Below are 12755 nucleotides of genomic sequence, written 5' to 3'. Positions count from 1 at the left end.
TATTTTGTGCTTCAGCTAGCGCTTTAACTTCACTAGAAGTAAGTTTTGCATGCGTCAGGTTGTGCTCGTATTACAAGTTGAAAGTAAAAAGTTAGCGTGATAGTCTGATATATACAAAACTAAAAACATTTATGCAACATTATGCTATTCAGCTTTGCTATCATGACATAAAAGCCGTCCATTATTGAGGATCTAAAAACTATGTAACAAAATTAAGCTAATGGAACATTTGATAACAGGCCCACCCTTTGGAAGGGGCGAGTGAGGCACCGGCCACGGGCACCGTGCTTTGGGAACCCCGCACAGAGCCATATGATGTGCATTGTAAGTATCAGATCACATAAAAAAACACCAGAGGAGTCACAGGTCCAACAAACGCTAAAATCACCTTTTTCATTCTTAATTATCATAAGCACAGCTAGCCTATTCAATAATTCCCCCATGCCCCACCCATATACACGCTTTCTATCAATCATTGCTTTCTGCTCTTCACTATCTGTGTGGCTGGTAAAAGCTCTGCTGGTGTCATCCATAGCAACAGCAAGCACATGGCGCATCCTAGTTACCTGTGCAAGCTCAGGAAAAGACTTAGAATCCTGGAGGAGGTGAGAACGCCAGGGAGATATCCTAGATATAGGGAGATTCAGGGGCCGGGGTAGGAGAGACTTAATGCACTATAGACAACAAGAGAGAAGAACAAATTAGTCATATATGGGTAGATTTATTAAGCAGCAGATGCTGCTATCTACCCGCAAAGTTTCAGGTCCGCTTGTGCAATGTTAAATGCAGACAGTGTATGCTGTCAGCATTTAGTGTTGTCGGGCGGACAAGATTCACTAGAGCGAATCATGTCCGCCTGACATTTGATAAATTGACCCCGTAATATGAAAGAAAAGCCAGAATTAGTTTATAATCTTACTTTAGAGCGAGATGTTCAGTTTTTAAGTTAGCATTGCCTTTCCATAAATGCTAACAAGCTGAAGAATAGTCTGTTTCATACAGTAATAAGTGTAGGTGCAGTAAAATAATTTGCGAAAGAAGAATTCAGTAATTCTTTAGCAAACAAATCTTTAGCACTAAAAAAAGTTCCCAAAGAATGTCCAGGCAGAACAGAGACAAAGCCAAATGGATACGTAGATATTTAAAAATTCAAAAACTCTTTATTGGTTCCATTAAAACAAAATGGTGATAGCAGACTCCATATAAAAATGTGTGCTAAAACGTCTGACCGGTTTTGGCCATATAAATATTTAGCACATAGAGCAATTGCTGCTCAATATATAGTGGCATATTTATCAAGCTCCATATGGAGCTTGATGTCCCTTGTTTCTGGCCGCTGCTCCATAACTTGTCTGCCTGCTCTGAGGCCGTGGACAGAAATAAACCCTATCGAATACGATCGGGTTGATTGACACCCCCTGCTAGCGGCCGATTGGCTGCAAATCTGCAGGGGCGGCATTGCACCAGCAGTTCACAAGAACTGCTGGTGCAATTATAGCATACACTGTTGGTATTTATCGATGTGCAGCGGACATGATACGCTACTTCGTATCATGTCCACTCGCACATTGATAAATATGCCCCATAGTGTGTGTTTAATAGACGTATAGCCCACAGATTATTAGGCTATGCATTATATAGCATGTGTTTAATAGACCGATCTGTATCACACAGAGTATGGGGTTGTTCATTATATAGTATGTGTTTAGTAGAGAGATCTGTAGCACACAGGTTATGGGACTGCTCATTATATGGATGGGAGCAGTTTAGCTAACAGACATTTAGCACATGCACTAGTGCAGGTCTGCTGTTTGGGGAGAGAGAAAGGGGCACTAAGCGTTGGAAGGCCCTACAATGACATGGTTGAGGGTATGAGAAAGTGCAATGAAAATCAGGTGGCCCTCGGTTTACGACGGTTCAATTTGCACCGTTTCAGAATAACGCCCTTTTTTTTGCTATTGAAAAGCATTGACTGCTATTGAAAGCATTAGCACATGCTTACATTAAAATAGCCAGTAGGTGGAGCTCTCCGCTTGTGTTTCAGCAAACACATGCAAAGAAAAGCAAGCCAGACATGATCAATGGATCAGCTTTCAAAGGAACAAGATCTAGCAGCCACTTCCCTTAGCTGCAGACTCAATGCAGAGAACTGTTTGCAGAAAAAGGCAAGTAAAAAACGTTTTTGTTCATTAAACTTAGTTTGATGATGATACAGTCTGTTGTGTGATTAAATACAGGCAGGCTAATCAGTGTATAACCAGACCTGAGCAATGGAGCCGTTTTTTAAAGGAACAAGATCTAGCAGCCATTTCCCTTAGCTGCAGAAAAATGCAAGTAAAAAAACGTTTTTGTTCATTAAACTTAGTTTGATAATGATACAGTCTGTTGTGTGACTATTTTGTTTTTGTTCATTAAACTTAGATTGATGATGATACAGTCTGTGTTTGTGTGATTATTTTATTAGGTGCGGTTTAGCAAATGTTTTTGTTTATTAAACTTGGTTTGATGATGCTACAATCCATTTTATTATGTTTATAATGCTGTTTAGCATTTAAAGTTTTCATTTCAAAGCTTTAAAAATAATGTATTAGGTGTTACTTATGTCAATTTTGAGAGGGGCCTGGAACCTAACTCCCTCACTTCCCATTGAATTACATTATAAACTGGGTTTCAATTTACAACGGTTTCGATTTACAACCATTCCTTCTGGAACCTAACCCGGCGTAAACTGAGGGCTACCTGTATTTAGTTTATGAAGTGTTTATGGTACCAGAAGGTGTAATATATAATATTTTTTCTTTATATAGCTAACACTACATGTTGGGGTGGGCCTTACAGGGTGTAGGGCTTACAGGGAAGGAAAATAAATGTGTTGGGCTGAGGGCCCCCCACTAATGGTTAGGGTGGCCCTGTCTGATAGAGTTTCTGAAGTCTTAAAATGATTCTTGATAACTGACAGGTGATAACTGATAGGGTGAAGCTAACACTCTGGGCTTGACAATACAATTCTGCTCCCTTTTTTAAGAAAAATTAGGCAACACTCTGCATTTGTAATCTTCCAGGTGGATCATTTGAGTGTCCATTAGTCTTTGTTTTCTTGGATTCATGTTTTGACGGCTATGTACATGTTTATGCAGCATTTGTGTGTTGAGGTGCCCACGTTCTTAATAGGACTATGAACTTATTCTATGATATTTGTTTCACTCTCTTCTGATCTTGGTTTGGATATTGCATTGGGAATACTATCACTCTTTATATATCTCCCTGATATTATATCTGCTGTTTGTGACATTTAAAAAAACTAACAATTTACCTCTTTGCCAGCCGGAGATTTAAGAGAAAAACTAACCCAAAATACCGGGGAATCGTTAACATTTTTGCTATCACTACATTTATACAGATATAGTGCCCTTGTTTTGTTTTTGATTTTTACAGATGAAAACTATTATTTTTGGCCGTGAAACCTATATCTGTGATAAAAGAAGATCCCTATGATGATAGAACAACAGTGAATACTCAAGAGCAGTATGCTTGGGATTTTACAAATAGTATGTCTCACGGCAGGACTTGAACAAACCCGGCTGCAAAACGGCGCTTAACTCGGGGTACTGGTTCCTCCTACAACCAAGAAATCCTGCAGGCAGAAAATGGCGACATGTTTATTACCCACGGCTTAAAGTCAGCAGTGAACCTACAAAAGGGAAAGGAGTACATGTTGGCAACAAACTGCTAGATGGAACATAATTCTGAGAAGCTAGATTATATTTACCCTGTGAATTCTGATAATGAGTGGTCTGACCGTTTGCGCAACAGATAGTTAGAGACAATACCGAGGGACACTGGCTCTCACTGAGATCCAACAGACTGCTTTGGTTTAAAGAGGGAATGGCTGAAAACCTTCTATAACACACAGGCACTAGTAATATATATATACGGTACAGTAATATGTTAGAATTTGGTGAACTTTTGCAACGAACTGTAACGTTAGTGCTACTCTCTATACCCTCACCCATCAAGGACAATTTGCCTTTCTAATAATATTACTGAATAGATTGAAATATACCCTAATGACGGCACCGAGCCTGATAATGGGGGACATTGTTATTTTTTGGGCTTTTACCTACTAATGCTCTTGGTCTATATAAATTGCTCCCTATACTATATTTCTGTGTTAACACATTTTGCCCCCATGAGGTTCAGGATTTATAACAGATCTTTCAGTTTCATGTTTATTTTTACCAAGGTTGAGCTGATTAGACTCAATTTTTACTCCTCTTCCCCCCCCCCCTCTGTTTTAGACCTGCTTGTCCTGATAATTCACTCACCATATTTTAATCTAACCCCACAGAAGCAGATATGAACCAGTACATCTTACTACCTTACTGTAAGAAGAAAGGGTGGCACTAGCACTACAAGTATTATTGGTACAGGGTTGCTCAATTAAATTAATTGAATATATCAATATTCGTATGTATATTTGTATTATATATATCCAACATCCACATAGATATACTGTGTGTATGTGTCTTTTTTATGAGAGGGGTGCTTGTGCACCAGAACAATTTTTCGATGAAGTCTAGAGCCCCAAAGAAGGGGATCAAGACTGAAAGAGTGCACTTGGGAAGCACTCCCGTCCCTGATTGTATTAATTAAGTGAGTTTATTAATTAAGTGGAGTTTATTAATTAATACAATCAGGGAGGAGAGTGCTTCCCAAGTGCACTCTTTCAGTCTTGTTCCCCTTCTTTGGGGCTCTAGACTTCATCGAAACATCTTACTACCTTACAGAAGCCCTCCCTATCTGACCCCCCCCTCTCTGGGGATGCCCAGCGGCCGAGGCATCATGACATATTTATAAATATGCATTAGGGAAGTTTACTATCATCAATAGATGTTTCTGGTAGGGAATATGCACAGAGTATAGTTAGGTGCTAGCTAATATACCTATAAATGAACTACATACATGTCCTAAAACCATGCAGTTGATTCTTATCTATACATAGGTTGTACAATCACATTGTTTTCATATATAAGGTCCATTCGTTGATACCTTGTAATTGATACGTCATTGTCCTGTACCCCAATACCGCTGAAGTGTTATTCCTATTAATCTATCTCTATATAATAGATAGCCTTGGCACATTGAAACCAACTCTGTCTCTACATATATGTTAGTAGATTGTTGTAAAATAGGTCCATAGATAAATCTGATTAATATTGCCTACCCCTGCAATCTGTACATATTCTTGTGCCCGGTTTGGTATCGGATTGGAACTTACTTGGTTTCCTTTCATAATGCCTAGTACTCTAGTAGTATTGGGGATAAGTTACTGACTATCAGCCCGACCCCAAAAACAGGTCCCTGGCAAAAACCTCTCAATTGACAAAGGTTAATTGTCAACTAGAGGTTATCTGGTTAATATTTAGGTTCCATTAGGTTCTAATAGTATAATTATTATCTCAACTGTGTTCATGACTTATACAGAGTCATGCTAGAAATCCTTCATCATCTTCTTTATGGTTACATGGGTCCAAGAGTGGCCCTGGTTCCACAGAAGGATGTTTAACATTAAAATAGAGGTTTTAAAAACATAAATTATGCATTACCCTGATAATTTAATTTTCTTCTGAAGGAAGATCTCACAGTTGCATTCCATTACTTTTGGGAAATTCAGAACTTGGCCACCAGGAGGAGGCAAAGACACCCCAGCCTAAGGCTTAAATACCATCCCCCCACTTCCCTCATCCCCCAGTCATTCTGCCAAGGGAACAAGGAACAGTAGGAGAAATATCAGGGTGAAAAAAAAGGTGGCAGAAAAGAACAAAAGATTTACAGCCGCCTCATAGAGATAAAAACACAGGCGGGAGCTGGTGGACTCTTCCCTTCAGAAGAAAATAAATTATCAGGTAAAAATAATTTATGTTTTTCTTCTTAAAGGGAAGAGTCCACAGCTGCATTCATTACTTTTGGGAAAAACAATACCCAAGCTAGAGGACCCCTGAATGCAATAATGGGTGGGTACAAAAAGGCGGCCCCTTCGAAAAGGCACCACAGGCCAGAATTACTCAACACCCAAAAGAAAAATCTTTTAGTACAAAGAACGCAGAGAAAAAAACAAACCCCAGGTAACTGCACATCCAGTTATACCACGGCAAAGCCGAACTAGAGACCATTCAGACCTAGAGTCTGTCAGGTCCCCACAACACCTCAGAAACATCTGTCCCACGGGACACAACACCCAAGAAGGTACCCAGCTTAAGATTAGGACCGCATCTGCCTCCAAAAGGGAACCTGAGACCAGAAAATCCCAAACGAACTTTTCCCAATCAACACCTAAAAAGCAACCTATGGTTGTCTTTACAAAGGCAACACCCAGGGAGCACAACTCCCTAGAACACAAGGATCCAAAAAGAAGGATCCATACACAGGGAACATGTCCTCAAAAGGACTCGAGGAACCCCTCATGTCCCCCAATTCCCATACCATACCCTAAGGTACTCCAGGAAATTCATGAGTTCCCCGATGCTCCATACATATCTAGATCTGTAAGCTAGATAGGCGGAAGACAGCAGGAAACAGGATAAATATCCCAACAGCTAGACAGAGCTCTCCAGAGAAATCACACTGTCCGACAGGAACTCTCAAAGGACCAGCCTCCAAAAGGAAGGCTGACCCTATCGCTAACTCAAACCTCCTAAAGGCACGTCAAGCTAGTTAGCATTCAGACAAGAGCAAGTAGCCAAAACTGGATACACCATCACTAAGCAAATCGTGTGGATGGTTCCAACTGTAAACCACCAAGGCATACAGCGCAATAGCGACTCCAAGAAGCACCCCCTCCGGGCACCAAATGCTTTAGAAAGAAGGAGGGACATCCAAAGTCCTCCCTCAAGGAAAGGACCCAACAGCAGAACGGCCAACACTGCAATAGAGTAACCAATCCCTAAACCTTCCCTCCGGGATAAAGGTCCCAGCCAAAGGCTAGTCAAAAGATGTGAAGACAAGAGTCCCAGATGACAGGAAGAAGGATCAACGAGGAACAAATCCCCTGTTAGACCACTGCTACAAACGCGCATATTACGATGAGTCAGTAGAAACATTGTGCTTGGGTACGAGACCCCCTACACGCAGTCATGGGCAAAAAAAGGGCACACTTCCCAAGGAAAAAGTCCCCCAAAACTCAGCATCCATATATTGGATACACAAAGTGGAAGCCCCCCACGGGAGCAAAACCCTTAGCCTCCTGCTGCAGGAACGGAGGGACCAGACACTACATCATAGCTCCCCTCCCAGGAACTGAACACAGCAAGTGAAAAAACCCTGCAAGGCAGGACCAAGGGACCCCCAGGGACTCCACGATACTAAGGTAATTCCGAACCCGGAGAACCCAAACCCTACTCTGGAAGAGAAGGGAATGAACAACGGGGAAAAAAACCCCTACCATAGGGGCGAGACCCCCTTGGCCACATCGCCAAACCCAGTTAAAAAGCACCTGGAGTGTACAGAGAACATTGTAAATGCACCAGAAGACAGGTAGGGGCCCCATCAGAAAGGCCTAAGGGCTGAGCCACAGTCACAAAGGCATCTCTCACAGAGCACCAGCCCCTATAAAGGGGGTCACGGGACCACTACCTTCAAGTGTGAACCGACCGTCCCACACCCATCCATGGAGAGACGTGGACCCAAGGCCAGGGTTCTCGACAATGGACAATGGAAAGATCCAATCACGAGAGAACCCTAAACTGCCTCCTCCAAGGAGGAGCACACATCTAAAGTCTGTAGACTTGGCGATCTGGATAGCCTTAAACCCAAGGGACATGAAGGACTCCTGAACAGTCTGAGAATCGACCCCCAGTGCATGGATCACAAAAAATCTCTTAGGCAAAGTGGCAACATGTGATGCTCCGAAATCGCAAGGAAAGAGTGCACTAGGCTAACGAGTCAGCGTACGGAAGAACTTGAGTGAAAACCAAACGTTAATCACTCGGCACATCAGACCAAACATGTCACACACAACTCTAACTTCTATTTAATGGAAATACAGGTTCTAAGTCTCGGGGACCTGAAGAACCTAGGTCGTTCTGCAGAAAGCAGAATCATAGCCCAGGCGAGTAGCCCAAACCAACCCACCCTTAGAGTGGTACGCACAACCCTCCATCCGGAGAAGTTGCATATAACCACAGACCTCATACATCAGTAAGATCCCAGCCCGGAGTCCAAAGAATAGGCCTAGAGGCATCCCTCCAGCCACCACGAAGCTGACATGAACCCAGGTAACAGCTGAAAAAAGTGCCTCCCGACCAGTACCTTCTGGTATAAGAGCACTCTGAACTGTTCCAGGTCCAAGAAAATTTGTTCCGAAGGATCTATAAATTAACTAGAAACGAAAATTCTAATATTCAACAAGTGCGCAACTTGTGGGAGTGCCCACGCGACCACGAGTCGCAAGTATGGTTTCAGAGAAGAACATTCATAAAAATGAAATCTAACAGACCTGAGCTTAAGGAAAAACAAATTAAACACATCCATCCCATCCAAAAATAAAATGAAAGGCAGCACCCATCGGTTGAACGCCCCCAAGGTGAATGAGAACGACAACAGGACCAGCCCGAGTAGAGGCCCTGTTCACCCAAAGTTCAGAAAATGGAACGAAAAACATAAATTAAAAAAAATGAAGACGATAGAAGATTGCTTCATTCCCTAACGTCATATCCATTTTGCCATCCAACTTCTAAGGCCTCAGATCCCTCTGCCCACTAGGACTGGATCCTCTAACATTGCCAAAACATGTCTTAAAAGGACCCTAAGGCGAGCCAGTCTATAACGGAAGGCAAAATCATCTCTTGCCGAATCTGCTGGAGACCTCTGCTTCGAGATTAGGGCCCCTGAAGCCCTCAGGGGCCAATGTTTCCCCAGAAGGCCGAACTGAATCGGGCGATCCCCACGCGTCGCATGGACCTAGGTTAACGGAGCATGGACAGTATCGGAGAAATACTTCACTTGGGAGATATAAATGAAACAGCGCATAGAAATGGCCATGCGGAACCGTGCCGTAACCTCCGGCAGAAACTAGTCACTCTCCAAAACAGGAGTGAAGGCCATAGGGACACCTGCGTGCGTAGCTGGGAAAGGGTCTTGGGCATGCACCTCACGACGGGTCATGGAAACTCGGAGGCGGATGACTCAATGCACTCTAAGCTTCCCCAGACTCAGGAGAAGAGAGTACTCTAGAACGGCACCCGGAACATAATTGATGGGCATTAATTACCCGGGCCATTTCATATTCATCACAAGACACATCCTCTGTATCGGAGGCATCTGTGTTGCGCATATCAGAATCCTCCATAATCTTGGGATTACAAAAAGACAAAACTAACTTGCACCCTTTGATACCCCCAATGTCTGGGGCACTCATCACCTCCTGTGAACCAGACAACCCACAAGCTAGACTCTCTCGGTCGCACACAGTCAGCATACAGAAGTGAAAAAAAAACAACGAAACCTCACCCGTCACAAAAAGGGCGCACAATCTGGAAAGATTGTGTCATTAAAAGAAGACTGTTATGTTCCGTAAAAGGCCGTGAGCCTAAGTAAAGCTACACATTTGCAGATAGAACCATAAAACAAACATCATTAAAAGTCCCCCTGTTCAATAACCCCCCCTCAGGAGATATTAACCCATGATTCCTTATTAAGATAAAAGGATTCCCACTGGGACCCTACCTTGTTTTGTTAACATTACATTTACACATCAAAATAAAATTAAACAATGTTACCGGAATCTACGCCGTGGAACCAGGAACACAGCCCTTCAAGTGTGACAGATAGTAGCCTCGCTTCTGACATGGACTTGAGTGAAGAAAGCTAGACAGCGAAACCCGTCAACGCCTTTTGTGCAAGAGATGAACTTTTTCAACCACTGAGATCAAATCAGTCCAGGGGTATTTTCATTTGCAAACTATGGCCTAGATTTAGAGTTCGGCGGTAGCCGTGAAAACCAGCCGTTAGAGGCTCCTAACGCTGGTTTTAGGCTACCGCCGGTATTTGGAGTCAGTGATTAAAGGGTCTAACGCTCACTTTTCAGCCGCGACTTTTCCATACCGCAGATCCCCTTACGTCAATTGCGTATCCTATCTTTTCAATGGGATCTTTCTAACGCCGGTATTTAGAGTCGTTTCTGAAGTGAGCGTTAGAGCTCTAACGACAAAACCTCCAGCCGCGCTGAAAATAGCAGGAGTTAAGAGCTTTCTGGGCTAACGCCGGTTCATAAAGCTCTTAACTACTGTACCCTAAAGTACACTAACACCCCATAAACTACCTATGTACCCCTAAACCGAGGTCCCCCCCACATCGCCGCCACTCGATTAAATTTTTTTTAACCCCTAATCTGCCGACCGCCACCTACGTTATACTTATGTACCCCTAATCTGCTGCCCCTAACACCACCGACCCCTATATTATATTTATTAACCCCTAATCTGCCCCCCACAACGTCGCCGCCAGCTACTTACAATAATTAACCCCTAATCTTCCGACCGGCAAAGCGCCGCCACCTACGTTATCCTTATGTACCCCTAATCTGCTGCCCCCTAACATCGCCGACACCTATATTATATTTATTAACCCCTAATCTGCCCCCCCACAACGTCGCCGACACCTACATTATACTTATTAACCCCTAATCTGCCGACCGCCACCTACGTTATACTTATGTACCCCTAATCTGCTGCCCCTAACACCGCCGACCCCTATATTATATTTATTAACCCCTAATCTGCCCCCCACAACGTCGCCCGCCAGCTACTTACAATAATTAACCCCTAAATCTTCCGACCGCAAAGGCGCCGCCACCTACGTTATCCTTATGTACCCCCTAATCTGCTGCCCCTAACACCGCAGACCCCTATATTATATTTATTAACCCCTAATCTGCCCCCCACAATGTCGCCGACACCTGCCTACACTTATTAACCCCCTAATCTGCCGAGCGGACCTGAGCTCTACTATAATAAAGTTATTAACCCCTAACCCGCCTCACTAACCCTATCATAAATAGTATTAACCCCTAATCTGCCCCCCCTAACATCGCCGACACCTCCCTTCAATTATTAACCCCTAATCTGACGACCGGAGCTCACCGCTACTATAATAAATGGATTAACCCCTAAAGCTAAGTCTAAACCCTAACACTAACACCCCCTAACTTAAATATAATTTACATCTAACGAAATTAATTAACTCTTATTAAATAAATTATTCCTATTTAAAGCTAAATACTTACCTGTAAAATAAATCCTAATATAGCTACAATATAAATTATAATTACATTGAAGCTATTTTAGGATTAATATTTATTTTACAGGCAATTTTGTAATTATTTTAACCAGGTACAATAGCTATTAAATAGTTAAGAACTATTTAATAGTTACCTAGTTAAAATAATAACAAATTTACCTGTAAAATAAATCCTAACCTAAGTTATAATTAAACCTAACACTACCCTATCAATAAATTAATTAAATAAGTTACCTACAATTACCTACAATTAACCTAACACTACACTATCAATAAATAAATTAAATACAATTGCTACAAATAACTACAATTACATAAACTAGCTAAAGTACAAAAAATAAAAAAGAACTAAGTTACAAAAAATAAAAAAATATTTACAAACATAAGAAAAATATTACAACAATTTTAAACTAATTACACCTACTCTAAGCCCCCTAATAAAATAACAAAGACCCCAAAATAACAAAATGCCCTACCCTATTCTAAATTAATAAATTTAAAAGCTCTTTTACCTTACCAGCCCTGAACAGGGCCCTTTGCGGGGCATGCCCCAAGAAAATCAGCTCTTTTGCCTGTAAAAAAAAAACATACAATACCCCCCCCCCCAACATTACAACCCACCACCCACATACCCCTAATCTAACTCAAACCCCCCTTAAATAAACCTAACACTAAGCCCCAGAAGATCTTCCTACCTTGTCTTCACCATCCAGGTATCACCCGATCCGTCCTGGCTCCAAAATCTTCATCCAACCCAAGTGGGGGTTGGCGATCCATCATCCGGTGGCTGAAGAGGTCCAGAAGAGGCTCCAAAGTCTTCCTCCTATCCGGCAAGAAGAGGGACATCCGGACCGGCAAACATCTTCTCCAAGCGGCATCTTCGATCTTCTTGCATCCGGTGCGGAGCGGGTCCATCTTGAAGCAGGCGACGCGGATCCATCCTCTTCTTCCGTTGTCTCCCGACGAATGACGGTTCCTTTAAGGGACGTCATCCAAGATGGCGTCCCTTTAATTCCGATTGGCTGATAGGATTCTATCAGCCAATCGGAATTAAGGTAGGAATATTTCTGATTGGCTGATGGAATCAGCCAATCAGAATCAAGTTCAATCCCGATTGGCTGATCCAATCAGCCAATCAGATTGAGCTCGCATTCTATTGGCTGTTCCGATCAGCCAATAGAATGCGGGCACAATCTGATTGGCTGATTGGACTCAGCCAATAGGATTGAACTTGATTCTGATTGGCTGATTCCATCAGCCAATCAGAATTTTCCTACCTTAATTCCGATTGGCTGATAGAATCCTATCAGCCAATCGGAATTCAAGGGACGCCATCTTGGATGACGTCCCTTAAAGGAACCGTCATTCGTCGGGAGACAACGGAAGAAGAGGATGGCATCCGCCGTCGCCTCTGCTTCAAGATGGACCCGCTCCGCACCGGATGAAGAAGATCGAAGATG

The 12755-nt window shown here is 42.6% G+C and overlaps 1 protein-coding gene across 1 annotated transcript in view; it reads right to left on the bottom strand.

Annotated features, from left to right (window-relative positions):
* The window catches only part of LOC128644307 (meiosis-specific with OB domain-containing protein-like), a 127730-nt gene extending 118384 nt beyond the window's left edge, over positions 1 to 9346 (bottom strand). Inside the window, exons 1-2 of the mRNA XM_053696974.1 lie at positions 9269 to 9346; positions 389 to 674 (exon numbers count right to left, since the gene is read on the bottom strand). Coding sequence (XP_053552949.1) covers positions 389 to 674; positions 9269 to 9346 — 364 coding nt within the window. The remainder of the gene's footprint in view (positions 1 to 388; positions 675 to 9268) is intronic.
* Between the last annotated feature and the right edge of the window lie 3409 nt (positions 9347 to 12755).

The sequence above is a fragment of the Bombina bombina genome, unplaced genomic scaffold, assembly GCF_027579735.1.
Source record: "Bombina bombina isolate aBomBom1 unplaced genomic scaffold, aBomBom1.pri scaffold_870, whole genome shotgun sequence".
Lineage (NCBI taxonomy): Eukaryota > Metazoa > Chordata > Amphibia > Anura > Bombinatoridae > Bombina > Bombina bombina.
This window is presented reverse-complemented; position numbering and strand designations above follow the sequence as displayed.